Here is a 25,568-nt window from a genome sequence, read left to right on the forward strand (position 1 = left end):
GTTTGGCCTCCTCAGAATGCCCGATTTGCCATGAAGAATCCCTTTCTCTGTCTAGTTTGCAACTATTATCTATACGACACTCTTTTGGTAACCAATTTTGCTGGCTTTCATTGCAGATGGTGGTCCACAGATACACTAGCAGTAGTGACCGGAAGTAACAAAGGAATTGGACTTGAAATTGTTCGACAACTTGCAAAGCAGGGCCTGACCATTGTTCTCACTTCAAGGGATCAGGTTAGGGGACAGGAAGTGGTGGAATCCTTACAGACAGAGGGACTTAATGTGGTTTTCCATCAATTAGACATTGTGGATCCAAAATCAGTGGAGCTGTTTTCCAATTGGATAAAAGAGCAATATGGCGGCATTGACATTCTGGTAAAGTATTGACCAGTGCTTTATATACATATGTGCTGCAGTTTTTTCCTGTCTGAACAGAATTCTTTTCTTACTGATTCAGAACATTTGTTTAAAATTGTCTTGGAATTCGGGAGTAATTAACATGTATGTTTACTTCTGTGCAACTTTTACTGTATGCCATTGAAAGAAAGCACTTTTCTCTTAGTTGTCATACGCGGCCTGATTACTTGGTGCCACGGGTATCCCAGGTTGATATAGATTGTAAAACGAATGGATAAATATATTTGGTTTTAACCTCTTTACTGGTCGTCACATGGGGGTTCAAAGTTTAACAAAGAATTTCTGAATCTAGATGACTCTTGATTTTATTAGTGGTTCCAAGTGACTTGAGTTTTGTAACCAAACTTTTGTGTGCCTTTAGAGGGATTGTTTCCATTGTTTAGGTCTTCGGGGGGTTTCTGGGGGTGGGGGTGCAGGTGGAGGGCTGTTTAACCTTTGGGGTTGGTTTTTTGAGAAATGCATAGTTGTCATATCCATACAATGGGTAAACTAAGCCAAACACTTCAAATCCAACGTCTTGTGTGGTGGGCCTCACCTTTATTTTATCTTAGGTATCAAGTCTTTGATTTGATTATCATAGTTCCTTTTTTGTAATCTTTTGTAAATTGTATGTAGATTCTTGTTGAACAAAACCTTGTACCCATGATTTGGGTTTTGGCTTTGGGTGTTCAAGTGCTTAGGTAAAGCAAGTCCAAGTTTCCTTACTTTTATGCCCCAAACCTTTGCAAGGTAGTATGGCAATGGGATGTCATTTACATGGCGGTGTCAAGAGCTAGGACACAAGAGAGAGAACTTTGATCAAGTTCTAATTGCATTCCCCTTAGTCTAAAGTGGCTCTCATGATTTATGCACCTTTCATTTGGATGGGGTTGTGGTGGAGCTTTTTTCAGGTGTTGCTCTTGCTGGTATTGTGGGACTTGTGATATAGGTGTATCACTATATGGGAACCACAACCAACACTCCTATCCTTCTAAGGGCTTGCATGCCTAGATATCTGCAAATGTATCAACTAAGTGTTGATCTTGAAGAGCATAGGTGGTGCCTAGTTGAAGGACATATAATAAATAACAATTTCACATGTGGACAATATGGATAAAGTGCGAGCTCTAGTTAGCATGATGTGTACCAATTGAAACACAACACGTGGCTATTCACATCGCAAGTTTATTCAAATCCACAAAACTCAAGCTAAGGATGAAATAAATGGAACGGTGCACATATGGGATTTTATTCGCTACCCCTTAACCTATTGGGATTATTGGTGTAATATATACATGTGGGCATGACCATTCATATGTATCATTAGTGTATTTGTTTTCACAATCAAGCCCATACTTTATTTTTTTATTTTATTACTAGGGTTGGTTGAGGTTGACCTAGTCAGCTTTGATATGTGGACTCAATAACCCTCTTGGGGAGTGCATCCTACTTATGTGGGTTTGTTACTGCTCAATTTAGTAGGGGTCCTAGGAGGGGTTCCGAAGGGACCACTGCTAGATCAAGTGGCAACAATGGGACAAGGACCCACTGTCACCTCAGTCGATGTCCCCTGCTCTTTACGGACTTTCACCGATGGGAGGAGTCTCGGTATAAGGAAATCACTAGGAATGATGAATCAATGATAGGATAGGTAGTGATTTCTAGAGCCCATTCACAAGAGAGACTCAAATAATAGGGCTTTGCTTGCTTTAGAAGCAAGGTGAAGGGCTCTCTAAGAAAGGCTTAAGGGAGGCTTAGACCTAGGGATTAGAGCTATTCCTCAAATAAAGGATGTCCTAGACCTAAGACTCTTCTATAAACTAGGTTTCTAAGTGGCCTTGTGAGATAAAGAATGATGAAGATGTGGGACCACAAAAGAGCCTTGGGAAGATCAAAGTTTGACCTAGGTTTCACGCTTTTTATCTTACTTTCAATGGTCATGCAAGGCCAAACGAGGAGGATGAGAAGGGTCTTGAGAATGATGAACTTCCTTTGAGTTTTCTAATAATGAGACCCTTGAAATCTACCTTAATCTAGGAGGAACCTAGACAAGTATGGTCTTTATGGCTACAACTTGGTGTATTTCCCAATCTAACCGTGGGAATGACCTCAAACTTGGAGGACTTCTAGAGGACACACCTACGCATATAGCTGCCAACTCGCTCGAAATTGTATGGCTACAAAGCAATTCGCTTGATGCCCTAGGAGACCAACTAAGGCTAGGGTAGAATTCAAAAGAAAAGGTAGGAACAAAAAAATAGGGCGATCACTTAGGATTAGACTAGTGCCTACCCTTTGGGAGAATTGGAGTCTAAATGTCTTTGGTTTTTCAAACTTCGCTATCTCAAGGAGGCCTATTACAACTTCACAAACCCTAGTGAAGAGGTTTGAAGGTTTCTCTAGACGTTTATACTTATTGACAATGTTTGATGGAGTTTCAAGGGAACAACATACATAGTGACCCCCTAGGAACATTCATTCTTATCAACAATGAGTAACGCATGCAATATTTTCGTAATCCAAGTGCTAACAAACTTGCATTACTTAGGGCACATTTCAAGACATAGAAATATATTCCATACAATTAGACATTTAATATAGAAGAGAAATAGCATCAAAAACATTTACAAGTTGACAAGAATATATCCATCCATCCAAAACATGCCAAAGAAGCTCCAAGAGAAAAATGCGAAATTATTCCAAACATCAAAGTGCATTAGAAACTCCAAAATTCGGCCAAAGTGCAGGTTTGAATTCTTTTGTTAAGAAATATCCAATCCAATTGATGATGAGAGATCAAATGATCCTCTCATACATTTATATGATCCTCTAAGGGATTCAAATGGCTAAACATGGCCTAACAATGTCCCTAATAATAAAATAATGTGCAATGTAACAATATTTGTTGCGGAAAATACTGGGGGGGGGGGTGAATCAGTATTTTAAAAAACTCACAATAATAATTTTTCTTTTTTGAAATGTATATGCGACTTCACTGAACCCAACTAGCGTATATACGCGACTGTTGTAAAAGAAACTAGCGTATTCCCAGTAAACTTTGTAAAACAACTAATTCTTTATCTGTTAAACTTTGAACCAAAATGTAAGAGATTTATCAGGCATTTGATAAGCAGTAAACAGGTGCAGTAAGAACAGAATAAAGTATCACACATAAGTAAACACACGTGAACATGCTGGAAATACTGAGAGGGGGGAGGTGAATCAGTATTCCTTAGCAATTAGCACTTTAAATCTTTTCAGAGCATTAATTAATCTTCAATTATTATTAATGTTTATGCAATAATAACAGTAAATAAAAGAACACAGTAGACAAGAATTTTAGGTGGAAAACCCCCTCTGGATCAAAAACCACCGAACGCTTTTCTAATAAATTCTTTAATCTTCATCCCCAACTGAAATGAAAGCAACAACTTCCTAGAATTCTAGAAAAGCAATCTTCTCCAGCTCCCATTGGAAGGATGCCCCAACGCCCTGGTTTCTTTAGTAGTCAATTGAATAGATGCCCCAATATCCTAGACCAACCTACCACCCTGAAGTTTTCATAGGCTTCAACTTGTAGGCGACTTCATGCACCAGCCTAACACCTCCCTGCCACCCTATAATGACTAAAATGAGACAAGAGTGTGGATTCCCATACTAGGGACAACGATCCACGATACAATATGATTTACAATGATTTTGACCGAACACCCAATCACACTATGACCTGCAACCCAACCATGACATCATCCCAACAGAGACTCCTATACCTCCCAATAATGCTTTTTCGACTCTAGGTAGATTGACTCTTTTACAATAATGACTCTTCCAATGATGACACTTTTACAAATGACTCTTTTATAACTTTATAATGATGACTCTTGGCCTTGATGCTTCTTCACAATATACGAATGACTGTCATGTCTTCAAAGGATGTCCCGCTACAATGCTTTTATTGATTTGATACTTCTGCTCTTGAATTCTTGCTTGAAGTTGTACTTGAATCTTCTTCTACCTACGTGCAAAATTTTCCCGGGGAAACCGATCCCAAAACAAAACAAAATACCCTTGCTTGCAAAACACATGTAAGTGCATAATAATGAATAAATACAAACTAAAATTACCATGCGTACTTGAAGTGTGCTTGTCACTTTTGTTGTTGACTTGTTGTAGCAGTAGACAAAGACTCCCACTCTTGATATAGGCCTGGACTCTATGCAAGACTATATCCAAAAGTTGTCCCTTGACTATTGATGTGTGGTCCTTACTGCAGTGATCCTTGAATGCATGCTTTTTCTTGCCTTCTAGGAGATCGATATTGAATATGTTGTATCTATGTAATTTCGGATCTCCAAGGTCTGAAATTTCGTCCTGTGGTAGCCCTATGAGTCCTCTTTCCAACCCCACAGGTTTGATCAAGATTGGATTCTTCAAGAAAGAGTTATGCCCAATCTCCCACGATGACCTGATTATAGACTGGTTTAGTAGAGCGAACTTGTACGAAGTGCCACGTGTCACTGTTGCGACCTTCGGCCCTGAAAACACTACTCAACAAACTATAGTCCGTCCTCTTTCTGTGACTATTTACGAAATTTGAATCCAATGCTCAGAGAGAAAGTTATGATGATTTTCCCAACGTCACCTGTTTGACATGGAATTCGGGAGCCTGCAAAAACCCTAACTTCCTCAGATCATATCTCCGAAAATATAGCGAACCAAGATCTGAAATTCGGTCACGAGGTTCATCAAGATTTCGACTCAAATGGGTTTTAATTTCAGCTTCTAAAGCTTCGTAGAAAAAAAGTTATAGCGAAAATGCCACAATGACCTGTTTGAAGCCACAAAATCCCTACTAGAGGAGGATATGAGGGTCATTATTTATATGAATGTCTTGAGTTGAGAGGGTCCTCAACAAGTGAACGTTGGAGGGATTTTAGGAGCAAAAAAAACATTATTAATTATTGACTATTCAATGACCACAACCAATTATGAGTGCCATGCCACAACCCCATAGGGTTTTAGCCCACTAACCGGGGTTACTAATTTCAAACATGAATATTTGCCAAACCATGAAGAATTACTTGGCATGTCATATATCAATGGAAACATCTCGACGAGTAGAATCCATCTAGAAGATCCTTGACTCAGAATAGAGTAAGTTGTCAAGTCAAAATGCCCATGCAAGATCGGGGTAGCCCCTAGTGCTGCTTGGGTTGACATCAATGACAACCACTAATAAAAAATCTCCCCCTTTGGCATTGATGGCAACACAAGTACTCCCCCTGCGATCATGACACCTCTTCCTACTGCCTTCTCTCCCCCTTTGTCATCAATGGCAAAGGGTAACTCCCCCTGACAAACTGTCATCCTGCAGACCTGTACACACCTCCACTCCCCCTTTCTACTTAGTTAGATAAGAGAAAGATTCTAATGAGAACTTGGGAGAATCCCAAGCTTTTGGTGAAGATACTCAAATGCTTCACGAGGTAATGGTTTGGTAAAGATGTCAACAATTTGTTCCTTTGTGCCAACATATTCAAGCTTGATATTCTTTTCGGTGACCTGCTCTCTAACAAAATGATATTTGATTGGAATGTGCTTTGTTTTGGAATGCATCACAGGATTTTTGGAGATATTGATGGCATTGGTGCTATCGCAGAAGATGGGAATAGGCTCATCAAACTTAACTTGAAGATCTTGCAAGGTTTGCTTCATCCAAAGAACTTGAGTACAACAAGCTGCTGTCGCGATGTATTTTGCTTCCGCTGTGGATAACAAGATTGAAGACTGCTTTTTACTTAACCATGAGACAAGGCAACCACCTAGGTAGAACGTTGCTCCACTGGTACTCTTATGATCATCAACACTTCTTGCCCAATCTGCATCTATATAAGTTTGGATGACTAGATCATTTCCTTTGGGATACCAGAGACCATATTCCGCTGTGCCCTTAAGATATCAAAGAATTCTTTTGACGACAATGATATGAGATTATTTTGGTGCTGCTTGGAATCATGCTACTTGTCCAACTGCCTGCATCACATTTGGTTGGGAGGCTGTCACATATAGGAGACTACCAATCATGGATCTATACAAACTTTGGTCCACATCCTTTGATGAGTCTTTAAAGCTTAACTTGCAACCTGTTACCATGGGGGTAAGGACTGGCTTGAAATCTTCCATTTGGAATTTCTTGAGCATTTATTTAATGTGCTTGGTTTGATATATGAATATTCCTTTATCCTGCTGAGAAATTTTAAGCCCCAAAAAGTATGTCAGTTCGCCAAGCATAGACATTTCAAACTCACTTTGCTTTTTTGTGGCAAAGTCTTTACTTAATCTGTTATCACTGCTTCCAAAGATTATATCATCCACATATACTTCGATAATTGTTAGGTTATCTCGTGTTGATTTGGGGTAGCATCGGATGTGCTCTAGCCACGAAAATTGGTGGAGAGGCTAAGGCACACGAGATCTCCAATACCTAGAAAGGGTTTCGGCAGATTCTAAACAGTTTGAGAGATATTAAAATAATTAATATTTTTAATGGAGTACCTAAGTCTAAACCCAGGGAAAATAAAATATCAATGTGTATTAATATAAAACTATGTTAGAATGGTCCAAAAGTCATGGATCAAGCCAGATCTAATCTTAGCCATTGATTAGGGACTTAATCTTGGCCGTTGATTTGTCAACGAGAAAAGTATAAGAGGAGGCTTGAGGGTCACTTGGAGAACACACCAAGAGATCAAGATTTCGCTTTTCTGGGGCTGCGTTTGTTGAAAAAGTTGAGAGAGTGATATGGAGTTGCAGCTGAAGGGTAGTGAATATAGAAGCAGTGAGGCAGAGATAGTGCCGGGAGGATCAGCGCAGCAGCCGGGAACGCTGACGCAGAGGGTAGAATCCGAAACTGTTGGGAACAGCCGGAACTGCCGGGAAAGCTGACACAGAGGGCAGAAGAGGCTGACACAGTCCCTAGAGGCTGACACTGGGGTTTTTCGTGGGGCAGATTGGAGCTGAGGAGTTTCTGGAGTGTTTATCCGGGGTTTCAGTTGGAGCATCTATCTTCGAAGGAGAGGTACTACTACCGAGATTTTTCTCTGTTGGGTGAGCCAGATTTGGCACCCAGATTGTATTCTGACTCTGCTTAATAAATCAAACCCTTAGATAGCTGCACCGGTTTTCCCGCATTGGGTTTTTCTGGGGACTTTAGTCCAAAAACAACGATGTCACTTCTGTGCTTGTTTCTATTTCCTTCAGTTGATGATCTGTAATGTGTTGAGCATGTACTTCTATTTATTTCCAGTATTTACATGGTAAATAACTTGTTAATTAACAAAACAAATAGGTAGGAATAAATCAGTAAAGTGGATGAAGGGTTTCTAACATGTCAGACTTAGAAATTCCAACATGGTATCAGAGGGTGGTTGCAGATCACAGGAGTACTGAGGACATCCGCTGAATAGAGCAGCAACAACAGAAAACAGTTGTACCGAGTGACAAAAGCTGTTCCTAGCAGAGTGGCAGCAAGGAAGGGGTGACGCAGTGCCTACGTCATCAAGATTGAGCTAGGAAGAGGCAACACAGAGGCTGAGGGAGGCAAAGGCAGGCTCATGTAAAGGCCAGGAGGGCTGACGCAGTTGGCTGAGGAGGCTGATTTGTCGGTGCCGGGATTGTGCAGAGCCTAGGAGCTCTAACCTTCAGTTTGTTGGGGTTTAGGAGGCTATGGGTAAGTTGCAGAGTGGAGCTGGTGGGGTACTGTAGTCAGAACAATACCTAACAGGGCAAGGCCAAGGTAGAGGGAATTGTTGCCAAGACAGCTTTCAAGCCAAGGAATCCAGATCAGTGTTGTTGTTGCAAAGATGATCGGAGAGGGGCAACTTAACGAAGGATTTCTAGGCGGGATATTGGGACTCTGAGGGAGTCGAGAAGAGAACTTCCAGACGGGAAGTAGAGAGACCCAGCAGGAGTCGAACCGAGAACTTCCAGACGGGAAGTAGAGAGACTCAGCAGGAGTCGAACCGAGAACTTCCAAACGGGAAGTGGAGAGACTCAACAGGAGTTGAACCGAGAACTTCCAGGTAGGAAGTAGAGAGACTCAGCAGGAGTCGAACAGAGAACTTCCAGACAGGAAGTAGACTCAGCAGGAGTCGAACAGAGAACTTCCAGACGGGAAGTAGACTCAGCAGGAGTCGAATAGAGAACTTCCAGGCGGGAAGTAGAGAGACTCGGAGGAGTCAACAAGAAGAGTAGAGAGATGGCCATGAATGGGCTGAGGGATCAGGATAGGTTGGATGAGGCATCCAACTTTGGCATCTGGAAGGCCAGGATCCTTTCTGTTTTGTGTGCCATGAGTGCACACACACCACTTGAGCGGAAGTGGGGAGACATCGAGCTGTAGTCAGACGGACTACAGACGATGAGGGGTAGGATCCTCGAGGTACCAACCTCTTGGATTAGACCTTGCTACGGGAGCCCCGAAGAGGAGTAGCAGTACTGGCGATGTCAGTAGAGATGGATGCGGATGGAGCGACAGAGGGAGCTACAGTGCAGGATTCCCAAGACAGCGTGAGGCAACAATGCGAGAGGCACGGGAGTGTTGCACCAGTGCAGGATGGCACAGAGAGGTGTGCAACAGTGCGAGATGCATGGAGTTGTTGCAGCAACGTAGAGGTCAGAGAGGGAGCACTTGTCAGTGACAGAGGGAGCTTCAGCATCAGGGGTGTCTCTAGCCTGACAAAGATGTCAGAGTTGGGAGATCAGTTACTTACTTCTCAGTAACTGAGTTGCAGTGTGGCAGTTAGCAGTGGTAGTGCTATGGGCAGCATGATGCAACATGATGAGAGGGTTTGCAGTGTAGATGCAACAGTGGCAATGGCAGGGCCATGGGCAGCAACACAGATGCAGAGGGAGTTGCAGTATGGATGCAACAGTGGCAGTGGCAGGGCCATGGGTAGTAGTACAGGATGCAGCAGTGCAGAGGATGTTGGGTAGCGGGCCTAACATTAGCGCAGGGACTGATGCCAGATGATCAGGGTGATGCTTAGTGAGGAGTATTACTAGAGCACACTCCTCGCTAAGAGGGAGTGTTGATTTGGGGTAGCATTAGATGTGATCTAGCCATGAAAATTGGTGGAGAGGCTAAGGCACATGAGATCTCCAATACCCAGAAAGGGTTTGGGCAGATTCTAAACAGTTTGAGAGATATTAAAATAATTAATATTTTTAATGGAGTCCCTAAGTCTAAACTTAGGGAAAATAAAATATTAATGTGTATTAATATAAAACTGTGTTAGAATGGTCCAAAAGTCATGGATCAAGCCAGATCTAATCTTAGTCGTTGATTAGGGACTTAATCTCGGCCGTTGATTTGTCAACGAGAAAAGTATAAGAGGAGGCTTAAGGGTCACTTGGAGAACACACCAAGAGATCAAGATTTCGACTTTCTGGAGCTGGGTTTGCTGAGAAAGTTGAGAGAGTGATTTGGAGTTGCAGCTGAGGGGCAGTGAATACAAAAGCAGAGAGGCAGAGATAGTGCCGGGAGGATCAACGCAGCAGCCGGGAAAGCTGACGCCATAGTTTTAAAATTCGGCCGGTTCGAAACGGAAACGACCGAGTTGATCCGTTTCATTGCCCAGAAATATGACTCGGTGGAGGAAACGGTTCGGGAGGCCGAGTCATGGCTGACTCGACCAACTCGGCCGTTTCCACATCTACTCGGTCGAGTCATTAAATCTGGCCAGTCACCCAAAAAAACAAGGATTTTTTTAATTTTTTTAACTTTTTAACATTTAGCTGATTGTTGGGGACTCCAAGGTGTTTTCTAAATTGGTTAAGTGCTATTTGGGGTCCATTCCCCTCTCCTAGTATTGATATGCTATTCAAATTTCATGGCAATGTTAAATTCTTAAAGTAAAAGTGACATTCTTCTGAATCTTCATTTTCATCCTTTTACTTAAATTTTTAACATTACCATGAAATGACTCAGGATGTTTGAGAGTGGTTCCAGCCTCATTGGATTTCATATGGAGAAAGTAGAATTTTAGATTTCATTCAAAATCTAGCAGACTTATTAGTTTTTCAGGATTTCAGGATTGGAGGATTGCAATGTTTCCATTGAATTTTGTCATGTATTAGGGTATGGAACTCGTATTTAATCAAGAGCACCAATCCCTCTATGTACCTTGATGTTAGTGACATTGGTTGTCGAACTCCTCCGGGATTCGCTCCCAAACCAGGAGCTTCTGAAAATGTCACTCCCACTCCCGTTTTCGCTCTCGCTCCCCACTTTCGCTCCCGCTCCCAAGTAACACTGAGCCAGATGATGTTGGCAACTCTAGCAGTTGCCAGTAGTACTGGTCACAGACTTTTGTTGTAGAGGCCATTTATAGCCTCCTTGGTTATGTGTTTTTGTTTTGATCTCTATATCAACATCGTGTATGTATTGGACAGTGCACTGGGTGCCATTTTGATATAATGGATATATTCATGAGCCTACTTTGATCATATGTTGTCTTCTATCTATATTCTAATGCTGTGTGTTTGGAAACATGAATGAAAATCTTTAAAATTATGTGTTTTTATAAAAAATAACTATTTAATGTATTTTTTACAACGATCGAGTCATTGAAATGGAGCCAGCTGAGTCGATACCGAGTCGGAGTCGGAGTCGGAGTTGGAGTTTTAAAACATTGGCTGACGCAGAGGGCAGAAGCCAGAACTACCGGGAATTGTCGGGAAAGCTGACGCAGAGCGCAGAAGTCGGAACTGCGCTGAACAATCGGAACAGCCGGAATTGCCGGGAAAGCTAACGCAGAGGGCAGAAGAGGCTGACACAGTCCCTATAGGCTAACATTGGGGGTTTTCGTGGGGCAGATTGGAGCTGAGGAGTTGCCGGAGTGTTTATCCGTGGTTTCAGCTGGAGCATCTATTTCCGAAGGAGAGGTACTACTGCTGAGATTTTTCTCTGTTGGGTGAGCCGGATTTGGCACCTAGATTGTATTCTGAAACTGCTTAATAAATCAAACCCTCAGATAGATGCACCGGTTTTCCCGCATTGGGTTTTTTCAGGGACATTAGTCCAAAAACAACGGTGTCACTTGTGTGCTTGTTTCTATTTCCTTTAGTTGATGATCTGTAATGTGTTGAGCATGTACTTGTATTTATTTCCAGTATTTACATGGTAAACAACTTGTTAATTAACAGAACAAGTAGGTAGGAATAAATTAGTAATGTGCATGAAGGATTTCTAACGTGTCAGACTTAGAAATTCCAACATCTCGATCCACTTTCATATAAAGTTTGCTGTCAGCACTTCCTTTCTTGAATCCCTGTTGATGTGGATATCCGTCAAGACGAGCATACCAAGCCCTAGGAGATTGCTTGAGACCATATAGAGCCTTCTTTAATCTTGATTTCTCTCGAGCAAGCATAAGCGAGAAACATCCTAATAACTTCTATTCTGGCAACGAGAGCAAATTTTTCTTCAAAATCGATTCCTTCAACCTGTGCATATCCTTTGCAGACAAATCTTGCCTTGTTCCTGGTTACCTGTAATCCTTCAACTGTTTTGCTCCCCTTAACTTGTAATGAAACTGCCATCTTGTTCAAACTACTTTCCTATCAATCGTAGACTTGTGCCATATACTGCTGCATAGACTCCTCCTCTACAAACATTAAGGAGTTAACAAGCCAGATTGTTCAAAATAATGAGTCACCTAACGAGCCATCTTGATGTTAGAAAATTATATATTACGGAGCAATGGAACACATAAAATATTGCAGAAATATAAACACAAAAAACGCATAAAACAAGAGAGACACAGATATACGTGGTTCACCCAGTTTGGGCTACGTCCACCCCGAACAGCCAGTCCTTCCTTTCTATTATCCAGCAAAATGAAGGGACACAACCTATAGCAGATCCGCTGTAATATCTTCTGTTTTCTGTCACAGTCTCGCCTCTTTATTTCTCGCTCAGAGAATACACATCTATTTCACAGCCTCAAATACAATGCCTTCATACAAAGAGAGGGGGTTTCCTTCTAGGGCAAAAAACCCTAAACTAAACATAAGTTCTATCATCAGATCATCCGCCTAATGAACGGCTCAGATTGACTAGAAATTACTATACTTTTACAAGGCAATTTTACATCTATTTTTGGCTTCGGGGGCGCTGCCCCTGAGCCCCCACCAGGGGACCGCTGGCCCCCAGACCCCCCAGCCGGGGGGGATCAGCCCCCCCGCGTGGAGGGGTGTACAAACTTCCTGGGGTATACATCTGGCTGAAACAAAGACCTTTGAACAATCATGCTCCACACACAACACTTGACTTGAGTCATTATCTGAAGCAACTGCTAATTCCTCATGACCTTTTGCTTTTACAAATCCTGAAAGTATACCGTTGAAACCTTGTTATCTTCTTGGTCTTCTTGTACCTGTTTCCTTTTCCAGACCTTCTTATCCTTACAATCTCGAGCCATGTTCCCATAGTTATGACACTCGAAGCATTCAATATTGTCCATAGGTGATTCCATCTGATATCTGCAACCGTGAGCGCTATAGCCATAGTTATGGCATTTGAAACATTCAATGTTTGGCCCATCTAGCACGTATTCTCTTCTGACAAAATCATCGTGGAACCTGTCTCGTGATCCTGCAAACTTGCTTCTAGGGTTTTGTAGATAATTATTGTACCTGTCAAAAACTTCACAATCCCTAGCCATATGTCCATAGTTAGCACATAAAAAACAATAACCATTAAATAAATGTGTATACCTGAATGGTTCATTCAGATGCGATGGTCCTTGATAGTTGTACCTGTCAATAACTTTACAATCCTTGGCCATATGTCCATAGTTAGCGCATGAAAAACAATAACCATTAAATAAACGAACATACCTGGAAGATTTTTCATTCTTCTTTGGAGGCGGTGTTGTAGTTTGTTGTGGTCCTTTGTTCTTGATTGCTTTGGTCTTGTTCTTTGGAGTTGCAACATTCTTCTTTGGCTTTTCACTTTGATCAACTTCCTTCTTAGAATCATCCTGCGAAGATGTGGAGCTTGTACCTTCATCAACTGGAGCTTTACCATCTTTAATTGCCTTCTTTTTTGCTTCTTCATCTGTCTTATCTTGTAAGTATTCTTTTTGTGATCCCTTGAGTTTGTTGATCTCATCACGGGTTGCATCAAGTTCTTCTTGCTTTTGAGCAAGATCTTCTTGAAACCATCTTTTCAAGATCTTCCTTCTTTTTTCTGCCTCCTCAACCTGTAGCTTGAGAAGAGTGGTCTTCTCTACTTCTCTGTTGAGAACTTATATTTGCTCCTTCTGCTTCTCATTTTCCATCATGAGTGTGCTTATTTCTACTAAAGATGTTTCTAATTCCTTTTGCTTTCGGTCAACAATAGATATGTACCTTGATCAGATTCCTTCCTTTCAATTTTTACTTCCTGCATCTGTTGTGTGATCTTGCTAATCTCTACAAACGTTGTGTCGAGTTCTTGTTGCTTTTGTTGGACTTCTCTCTTGAGGTCTCATGTCGCTGTATTCTTGATTTCTTCCAATTGAGTTCTAAGACTACTAATCATCTTCTCAGACTCTTCATTTTCTTTGATGAGTTCTTTTGCTGTCTTCAATTCTGCTTCCAAAAGTCTTGTCTTTTCCTTTTGACTTTTGAGTTCCTTTATCACCTTGATCACTTGATTTTGAAACTTTGTTTTACTCATTTCTCCCATTTCTTCATCATAATCAGAAGGATTTGAATTTTCAATAACATCTTGACCTGATTGCTTTGTTGAATAGAGATTATGAAGCTTTTCCCAAAGAGCTTTAGCTGTTGAACATTGACCAACTTTTGTTTTCACAGAATTTGGCAAAACATTCAAAATTACATTCATGGCCTTTGAATTGTACCTTTTAGCTTCGTCAGTAGATGTGTCTCCAGAAACAATTGATTCCAGTATTCCATGTGCCTGCAAATGTACTTCCATCCTGGAATCCCATATCCAGTAATTATTTGCATCAAAATCAATGGTTGGTACAAAATACTCACTCTTTTTAGATTTTGTTGTACTCGTACCTTCCTTTGAAATCCTTGTAACCTTCTTCTTTGACTTTCCCATCTCTATGATTTGAAAACTGACTTTCAGCGGTTAAGCTGTCACTGAAGGAACCAAGCTCTGATACCAATTGTTGGAAATACTAGGGGGGGGTGAATCGGTATTCCTTAGCAATTAGCACTTTCAAATTTTTCAGAGCATTAGTTAATCTTCAATTATTATTAATGTTTATAACAGTAAATAAAAGAACACAGTACACAAGAATTTTAGGTGGAAAACCCCCTCTGGGTCAAAAACCACCGAACGTTTTTCTAATAAATTCTTTAATCTTCAGCCGCAATTGAAATGAAAGCAACAACTTCCTAGAATTCTAGAAAGACATTCTTCTCCAGTTCCATTGGAAGGACGCCTCAACGCCCTGATTTCTTCAGTAGTCAACTGAATGGATGCCCCAACATCCTAGACCAACCTACCACCCTGAAGTGTTCACAGGCTCCAACCTGTAGGCAACTTCATGCATCAGCCTAGCACCTCCCTACCACCCTATAATGACTGAAATGAGACAAGAGTGTGGATTCCCGTACTAGGGACAACGATCCACGATACAATATGATTTACAATGATTTTGATCGAACACCCAATCACACTATGACCTGCAACCCAACCATGACATCATCCCAACAGAGACTCCTTTACCTCCCAATAATGCCTTTTCGACTCTAGGCAGATTGACTCTTTTACAATAATGACTTCCAATGATGACACTTTTACAAATGACTCTTTTACAACTTTACAATGATGACTCTTGGCCTTGACACTTCTTCACAATATACGGATGGCTGTCATGTCTTCAAAGGATGTCCTGCTGCAATGCTTCCTTTGATTTGATACTTCTGCTCTTGAATTTTTGCTTGAAGTTGTACTTGAATCTTCTTCTACCTGCATGCAAAATTTGCCCGGCGAAACCAATCCCAAAACAAAACAAAATACCCTTCAACTTACCTCTACCTGCAAAACACATGTAAGTGCATAATAATGAATAAATACAAATTAAAATTACAATGCGTACCTGAAGTGTGCTTGTCACTTTTGTTGTTGACTTGTTGCAGCAGTAGACAAAGACTCCCACTCTTGATATAGGCCTGGACTCTATGCAAGACTATATCTAAAAGTTGTCCCTTCACTGTTGATGTGTGGTCCTTACTGTAGTGATCCTTGAATGCATGCTTTTTCTTGCCTTCTAGGAGCTCGATATTGAATCTGTTGTATCTATGTAATATCGGATCTCCAGGGTATGAAATTTCGTCTTGTGGTAGCGCTCTGAGTCCTCTTTCCAATCCCACAGGTTTGATCAAGATTGGATTCTTCAAGAAAGAGTTATGCCCAATCTCCCATGATGAGTTGATTATAGACTGGTTCAATAGAGCGAACTTGTACAAAGTGCCACGTGTCATTGTTGGGAGCTTCGGCCTTGAAAATGCTACTCAACAAAATACAATCTTTCCTTTTTTTCGTGACTATTTACGAAATTTGAATCTAATGCTCAGAGAGAGAGTTATGACGATTTTCCCAACGTCAACTGCTTGACATGGAATTCGGGAGCCTGCAAAAACCCTAACTTTCTCAGATCATATCTCCGAAAATATAGTGAACTAAGATCTGAAATTCAGTTATGAGGTTCATCAAGATTTCGACTCAAATGGGTTTTAATTTCTGCTTTTGAAGCTTCGTAGAAAAAAAAGTTATAGCGAAAATGCCACAATGACCTGTTTGAAGCCACAAAATCCCAAATAGAGGAGGATATGAGGGTCATTATTTATATGAATGTCTTGAATTGAGAGGATCCTCAACAAGTGAACGTTGGAGGGATTTTAGGAGCAAAAAAAACATTATTAATTATTGACTATTCAATGACCACAACCAATTATGAGTGCCATGCCACAACCCCATAGGGTTTTAGCCCACTAACTGGGGTTACTAACTTCAAACATGAATATCTCTCAAACTGTGAAGAATTACTTGGTGTGCCATATATCAATGGAAACATCTCGACGAGTAGAATCCATCTAGAAGATCCTTGACTCAGAATAGAGTAAGTTGTCAAGTCAAAATGCCCATGCAAGATCGGGGTAGCCCTTGGTGCTGCTTGGGTTGACATCAATGACAACCATTGATCAACAGAACACCAAGATTTAAGGTGGAAATCCAATGTGGGAGAAAACCACTGCTGCTGTCGTCTCAGTCTTCAAAACTTATTAATATCAAACGCTGCTTACATTCTTGTACTGGTGTAGACTCATACTAGTACGCAGGCACCCACCTCCTGAAGGCTACAACCTTCACTAGTTCTGCAACTCTGTTAATTTTAGGTAACAATGGTATTTTCCTATGCTTAAGAACAATTTTACTTCAATTTCGTTATAAGCCCTGTTATCACTCTAGGAAACTCTCCTAGGTTGCAGCTCGGAGATGCCTAGTAACATATAATCTTCAATATTGTTCTCTGAACTATTGGAATGAATGATGGTTTGGATCAAGCCAGATAACCATTTCAACTCTATTCTCACTCAAGACATGCATGAACACCCTCAGCTCTACAAGGCTTTAGACCACTAATGCTCAATAGTTTGTAAATTCAATGAATAGATGGAGAATACCACCTGTACCAGCAGATGCATATATAAACACATATGAATGGCCAGCTACAGGAAGTAAAAGAAGCTTGCAAATCTAATTTATCAAAGCAGAGATAAGATGACAGTTATCTGGCCTTAGACACAAAAGAAAACATGAACAAACTGTTCAAGTGCAAGCTTAGAACAGAAGAGGAAAATGGACATTGAACATATAACAACAAAAGAAGCTTATATTGCTAGAATGAAGATGAGAAGCTTGGAGGAACAGAATAGGAATAATCTCCAGAAGTTGAACCCTTGTTACATCTAGTTTTCAGCCTTTTATAGTCCTTTTACAATGCTCTTGAGCTCTCAAAGGCTTGGAGTCTTAATCTGTCTAATCTGTCTTGTTAACTGATTGATTCCCTGAATAGGCAAGCATGGCTCGGAGGTTTTCTCCTTCTGACGGAGTAATAACCATCTTTAGGTAGTTTGATGCGCTGTCTGAGAGCTATCTCGTGCTATAGATGCTCCATGATCACTTGTTGGTTTTGGATAAGCTGCGCTGTTGATGCCTCATGACAGATTCTGTTTCGGGCTGCGTTGCGTTGTAGATGCCCATGATATTTCTGTTGTTGTGGCAGTGTTGGGAATGCTGTGTTGCGCTGTGCCCTTTCAAATGTTAGCAATGCATGCTTTTTGTGAATACAGAACAACGCTGCCATACTGTTTTTGTTTTAAACTGAAAACACAACAATATGGAGAAATCCCGCCCCTCTTTGTCCTTTTCGGACTTCAAAAGTCCTAAAAAATATGGGATATATATCCATCGGGTCCGCCTTTGGGGTGATATCACATCTCCATCGTTGATCTGGGAGTTCTAGATCCAAGGGTGATGATCCATTTCGGGCTAAGGGGGGTAGATCCTATGGGACAAAGGAAGACCAACTGTGGACCAGTTGGGTTGGGAGACACAACAAGGCAATTTAGCACCTGATTGATTTTAGAAGTTAATGTACCAGTACCTTATGGAGTTAATGATTAAATAATTGTTTGTCAAATGTTGTAGAAATATGAACTTTGTAATTCCACCATTAACAACCATTTATCATCCAATAACCAAAACAAAGATTAATTTTACAAAATGCGAGATAATCGATAAATGCTCAATGGCTCAGCAATTAAAATTCAAAAGATTAAATGCTTTAAATAACCACGCAATTTTAAATGTTAACTAATTATTACTTTCATATAGCTAATCTTCAAATGAATATTTAAGCATGTTTAACCACACATAAATGATAAAAATTAATCCCACATCAAAAATCTATTAGCCTTAGCGAAATACACCAAAATTTGGAAACGTGACAAAAATATGCTAAATTTGGAAAGGTGACAAAAATATGCTAAGACTAAATGCAACACAAAAATATTTCAAATTTTTTATATTTTTATATATATTTTTTTAAATTTTATTTTTAAAGTCAAAATTCAAACAAAACAAAACAAAATAAATCTAAAATCTAAATAAAACTAAAATCTAATCTAAACTAAAAGAAACTTTTTTATGCCTATTTATATTTTTTAAAGTCAAAATAAAACAAAGCTAAATTTAAATTACTCAAAATCTTAAATATTAATCTAATCTAAATCTAAACCGAATTTAAATCTAATCTTAATCTGAAATCATATGCTATACAAAAAATTAAAATGCCTAACCATATGTATATAAAAAAAGGTGAACTTTATAAAATCAAAACTCAAATCTAAATCAGAATCAAATAAACTATACGATGAAAACCTAACCGTATCTGTTAGTGAAGAAAGTCGATTTTTTTTTGGTTGTGTTTTTATCTTGTTTGCAGGTACACGTGAGGAATGCTTGGACGATGACAGAAGGAAGGATCGAGATGCGGATTGAAGGTGCTGCGAGCATGTGTGAGGCAGCTGCGTGAAGAGAAGGAGCTGCATGAGGAGTGCAGATGTGTGTGTTTTTGCAGGTGATCAATGGGAAAGGGAAGAGCAACGAGGAGAGGTTTGAGGTTGTGCGTGTGCAGGTCTGGATGGTAGAAGGAAGAGATAGCGGCAGCGTGAGGAGCAACGTAGGGAAAAAAATCGAATGGCAGCTGCGGATTGCTGAAGGCAGAGGTGGACGTACGTGAGGGCAATGCTGCGTTTGAGGAACATGTAGCAATGGAAGGTTTGGAGTTAGGCTGCGTGGGGTATGCGGAGGGAAAAAACATGCTGAGAGAGAGAGTTGGGGTTTTTGGAAAAGGAAAAGAGGGAAAATATGGCAGGGAAAACTGTAATTTCCTTGCAGGTGAATGCTGGGCAGCGTGAAAAGGTAGATGGATAGGAAAAATGTCCTTGCAGAAAAACCGAGGCTGCCAGAGGGTTTGCTGGCAGCAATCAAGCAATCACAACTTACTAAAAAAAATTCGAAAATCTTCCTGGAAATGAAACCCCAGCAAGCAGATAGCTTGGATAGAACCTCGACTTTCTTCAGAAAAATTGAAAACTCGTTGAAGATTATCCCTGCAAAATGATGCTGAGGCCAGATCTTACCCTCCAGGGCCTAGATCTGGCTTCAGGATAAGATTATATTCTCAGCTCCAAAATCTGTCACAGCAAAAGCAAAAATACCCAGAAATGATATATGCAAGGATTAAAACTAAAACCCTACAGATCAATTACAATATTTACAGATTTATGACTCTACAATAGCCAGATTTGTCAAAAATCCACAAAAATATTTTCAAAACTTTAGATTTACTATGAGACACTTCAGAAAACCTCTCATGCATTCAAAAGACAAATTTAAATGATAGACCCAGAATCGAAATTGGCTGGGCTCTTCAAGAAAATGCTTTCCGGGAGTTGGCTGGCTTAGCCGAGAACTTCCCCAAATGCTCACTAATCTTCACAATCTAGATTTTCTATACAACTCACTTCAACTATCAATAAAGAGGGAAAAAACAGTACTAAAACCCAAATCCAATGGAGATACTTGCCATTACTTTCAGAAATTCTATTACCATTCAAACCCTAGTGAGTGAACAAGATACCTATGTTCAACATCACTCTTCATCAACCTATTATCAATGGCTGAAATTAAATTTATGCAGAAAAATGAAACAACTTATAACATTTCAAAAGAGTAACACCAGCAAGATTTCAACCCCAAAGTCTTTCTTTATTGCACAAGAAAAAGATTACAAGAGAGCTTTCTTCAGCACAAGACTCACAGATCGAATGAATCTGAAATGACCCCTGACACCTTATTTAAAAGCAAATTTCCCAACAGCTAGTTCGAGTGGTCCATGTCAAAAAGATCTCTATCATCGATGAGGATCAAAATCTCTTTTAATCTCATCCATCGAAATTTTAAATGCATTTTAATATATTAAAAAATTAAAACCCTGCATTTATTTCCTCAAAACTTTGATTATTATTATTTTATTTTATTTTTCAAATATTTATTTATTTTAATTTAATTTTAATTTTTAATTTTTTAGTTTTTTTTTTTTTTAATTTTTTAATTTAATTTAATTTTTTATTATTTTTATTTTTTATTTTGGATCCTCGAACTTAGCCTTTAATCATGACTTTAATCATGACACTTTAATCATGACTTTTGCAATTTTACATCTTAAGGGGGAAAACCCATTTGACATAGACCCTCATAGACCACCCAGTCGTGCGACACAAATATAATTTAACAGATCAAGCAATTTGTAATAACCTAACCAAATAGTTAGAATTATTTCCAAATTACTTTTACATAGACTTGAAGCACACTATGATTCCCCTAAGATTCTAATGACAAATTCATTCCGGCTTTGGGGTTAGGCTGAAGGAAAACTCTGCCGATCATGGATCGGTGAGACAAAAAACCTTCCAGAACGTAGATTATCACTATAAAATTAGGTTTTCCTAAGCAATTTACATACATGACTCAGATCTGCTAAGATTATTTACAATTTACACATGCAGACTGGGTTTACAACATAATATGATTGGGTCGACGATGACTGTCGGATGGCATGGACATATCGATCAAGCGCTATCCCTTTTGCGAAGAAAAGGGGGTGTACTGCTATGGGTAGTTGACACATAGTGGTCAACATTTGGCTTTGCTTGCGGACACGTTGCTACACTGTAGGAATGTGAGAATCCAGAATCTGCATCCACGTAACACAACCAAAAATAAGTAGTGTCCATCCAAAAATCATCATATAACATTAAGCACATGAAAGATATAAGCTCTTCATTTATTAACTATCTAGTAACAAGAAAAGTAAATCTAATCCTAAAACAGAAATAAAATGCTGAAATGACAAGGAGTAAGGTTAGAAATATAATATAGAGGGTGCCCCATGGCATCATATATCATCTTTGAAGAACAACTTGAGCATTTGGCCATTTGCAGGTAAATCAAGTGGTTCGCCATCCAATCTGCTCAAGTGGAATGAGTTTGGTCCAACAATGCCTCGGATAATGTATGGTCCCAACCACAAACTGTCGAACTTCTTATGTTTTCCTGGTTTTTCATTCTTACGATCCCAAAGAAGTACCATATCTCCAACCTGCAAAGATCTAGATCGAGAGGATTTATCAAAGCTTTTCTTAATGTTAGATTGATTTTTACATATAGCATCAAAAGTTGTCCTACGAGCCTCATCTAACTCCACAATCTGATTTATTCTATTTTGAACAACATCTTTATTAGTAGAAAAATGTTGAAGGAGCTGATAAGCTGGCAACTTCAGGTGCACAGTTAAGGTTACATCCAAACCATAAACTAATTCAAAGGGAGATTTACCAGTAGCTTTCTTTTTAGTGATCCTATCTGCCCATAAAGCATACTTGATTTTGCCATCCCATGATCTCTTATTATCTCCTACTATCTTCCTGATAATGGTTATGAGATTCTTGTTACTTGATTAAGCCAGACCATTACCCCGAGGATAGTAATTTGATGAATGAGATAAGACAATGCCATACTTGAAATAGAAAGACGAAAACTTTGAGGAACTAAAAGCTTTGGCATTGTTAGTAGTGATCTTAGCAGGGACACCAAATCTAGTAATGATATTATTTTCAATGAAATCCATAATAACCTTTTCAATGGCATTCTTAGCAGGAATGGATTCAACCCATTTAGTGAAATAATCAGTAGCAGTCAAAATCCATGAGTAGCCATTGCTAGAATTTTCATGGAACTTCCCGATGAAGTCCAGACCCCAATGCTGAAAAGGTGCCTCTACAATGACAGGTTGTAGGGGCAGGGCAACAAGCTTCTGTTTCCCAGTGAATAGTTGACAGGCTTGAAAAGTTCTAACAAACTTATGCACATCAGAAAAAATTGAAGGCCAATAATAACCAGCTCTCAGAACTTTATGGGCGGTAGTTCTAGCAACGTGATGACCACAACAAAATCCTAAATGAAACTCAGAAATTAATTTCTTGGACTCATTGTCATCAACACACCTAAGCACTATGCCCTCATGATTTCTCCATCCAAGGCCATCCTTCATGAGGCAATACTTAGTGGCTTTTAATCTAAGAGCCCTTCTCTTATGAGCAGCTAAATGGTTAGGACATGTAAGATTCATCAAGTAATAAAGAATGTCCTTGTATCACTCATGCTCTCCTAATCTTTGCAACTTAGGTGAAGATAGATCGCTAAGACAAAACAAACCAAGAGTCTTTTCGTTACCTTCGGTCAACATTTGAGCCAAACCTTGGCCTTTGACTAGCTTGGTGGGTCTGATCTCCAAATCATATTCTTGTATTTTAGTAACCCACCTAGCGCGAGTCCCTAAGCAATCGGTTTGAGTTAATATATCTTTAACAGCAGAATGCGGGATGAAAGCAATAATTTTAGAATAACCCAAATAAGTTTTGAAATGCTTAAGAGACTTGACCAGGACATAGGCTTGCTTTTCCATGGTATTGTACTTTAATTTGGAATTTTGAAGTGCTCTACTCATGAAAGCAATAGGTTGCTCGTGACCATCTTTATTCTTTTGTAAAAGGATGCCAGCAATGGTATCTTTGGAAGCGAAAGAAAAAATCATGAAATCCTTGGAGTAATCGGGACTAATTAAGACAGGAGCTCTTGCAATAGCGCATTTGATTTCCTGAAAAGCCTTTCTGCGGTCTTCTTGCCAAACAAATTTTACATCTTTCTTAAGAAGACTTTGAATAGGCTTAGCTACTTCTGCGTAATTTGGAATAAACCTTCTAAGAAAATTTGTCTTTCCAAGGAAGGGCTGAAGGCATTTAAGATTATGAGGAAGAGGAATCTTTTGGATTGCTTCAATTCTTTCAGGATCAATCTTGATTCCATCTTTAGAAATGATATGGCCAAGTAATTTCCCTTCGGTTACTCCAAAAACAGACTTAGTTGGATTCAAAGAGATCCCGTATTCTCTACATCTATTGAAAACCTGCCTAAGATGATTTATATGACTGATACCATCTTTAGAAAAAACAGTAAGATCATCTTGGTAAATTTCAATAAATTTCCCGATTAACCCCTTGTAGGCATAATCCATAGCCCTTTGAAAGTAGCCCTAGCGTTGGTTAATCCAAACGACATTCTAATGTATTCAAAAGTACCCCATGGTGTGGTGAATGTGGTTTTGTGACGATCTTCCTTTTTAACCCATACCTGATTATACCCAAAAAAACCGTCTAGCAATGACATCATTCTAGAACTGGTTACTCTTTGTATCAAAGTCTCCATGTTTGGCAAAGGGTAATTATCTTTCTTGCATGCTAGATTAAGATTTTGAAAATCGACACAAAGCCTTATTGTACCATTCATTTTCCTAACAATCACCAAATTGGAACACCATGTTGAATGCTTTGTTTGAGCGATAATTCCTGCCGCAAGCATTTTTGAAAGCTCTTTCTGAACCAAAGGGGCTAACTTAGGATTAATTTGCCTAAGTTTTTGGCGAAAGGGTTTAGCATTTTCATCTTTTAAGGGGATAATATGTTCCATGACATTTTCCCTATAGCCTTTTAAGTCATCATAAGAAAATGCTAAAACATCTCGATATTCGCGAAGTAAATTAGTTAACTTCTTTCTTTCCTCCACACTAGTACCTTTACCAATTTTAACAATCTTTGGGTTCACAGGAGTACCGATGTTTTTCTCGAGATATTCGCCTGGGTCCATTTTATTTTCCTCTCTCAACTTCGTGGCATCATGATGATCAAAGTGTTGCTCTAAGGCAACCACATTCCTAGGAGTAGGATTTATGATATGCTCATGATTGAAAGATCCATCCTCCTTAGAATCTATCTGGAATTCTTCAAACTCATCCAGACTATCAAGAAAACGAATCACTTGCTTTTCATCATTAAAGACTTGCCAATGCTCTGAGTTATCTGGAACAGACAGTCTAAATATTACTTCCATTTTGATCTTATCCTTAATTAGTTCATCAGACAACTGGAAGGTAGTAGCAGCTATGGCAAGTTCATCCGTCAAACTATTATGCTCTCTTGGGATGGCTTTAGGGTCAAGGGCATCAAAGTGTTCCATAGCATCCCACACAACATTTCGATAATTCCTTAATCTTTGATTTTTACATGTAACTTATTTTTAAGCTGCATGATAATTAAATCAGAATCCCCCTTAATGCTAAGCAACTTAATTCTCAAAGATTTTTCCAATTCAAGACCCAACAATAAAGCCTCATATTTAGCAACATTGTTGGTTGCTTCAAATTCGAATCGATAGGCAAACTTGAAAATGTGACCAAGGGGAGATTTAAGCACTATTCTCGCAACTTTACCATGCCTAGATGATGCACCATCAAAATACATGTACCAAACTTTATCATTGAGATCCTTAATCTTATCATCAGGAGGAATTATGAAATTAGACATAATAGCAAAATTCCCAATGTCAGATTGTTCTTTAATTATCTCGTTGTGAGGTCTTTTAGGATCTTCAACATGGAATTTTCTTTTGAGCTCTCTATTAAGTCTTACAAAACCATCACCTCTAGGAGAAGGAATCATAGCATATGACCAATTCATTTGAATACTTCCTCCTAGATCAGAGGCCCACTTTTTGAATAAAAGCATACCCCAGGCATCAGGCACATCAACAACAACACTATCCATAACAATCATGATGTCTGGGTAAACTGATAGATGAACTTGTAAATCTTTGATCAAACCATGCACTTCAATCTTCGTAGAATCCATGGCACATATATTATAGTAGGGTCTAGAGACTCTTAAGTTAAGCTGTTCCATGACCCTTTTAGTGATGACACAAGCTGATGCACCAGAATCCAATATGCAATTATTCAATTTATATCCATTAACCAACAGGGTGATAAAGAAAGGTTGGTGATCTTTGTTATCCGCATCTAAGCTTTGCAAATATATGGGAGCATCGTGATAGTCAACTTCCTGGGTCTTCTATTGAGAAATATTTACTTGAGGACCTTGAATAGCTTTTAGTAACTTATCTC

The 25,568-nt window shown here is 39.4% G+C and overlaps 1 protein-coding gene across 1 annotated transcript in view; it reads left to right on the plus strand.

Annotated features, from left to right (window-relative positions):
* Positions 1-25,568, plus strand: part of LOC149200433 (short-chain dehydrogenase/reductase 2-like) — a 63,879-nt gene that overhangs the window by 1,111 nt on the left and 37,200 nt on the right. The window contains exon 2 of the mRNA XM_089402739.1: positions 117-375. Coding sequence (XP_089258865.1) covers positions 117-375 — 259 coding nt within the window. The remainder of the gene's footprint in view (positions 1-116; positions 376-25,568) is intronic.

Source organism: Pinus tabuliformis, chromosome 2_1 (genome assembly GCF_031772625.1).
Source record: "Pinus tabuliformis cultivar Carrire ecotype Pingquan chromosome 2_1, CPIR1, whole genome shotgun sequence".
NCBI classification, from domain to species: Eukaryota; Viridiplantae; Streptophyta; class Pinopsida; order Pinales; family Pinaceae; genus Pinus; species Pinus tabuliformis.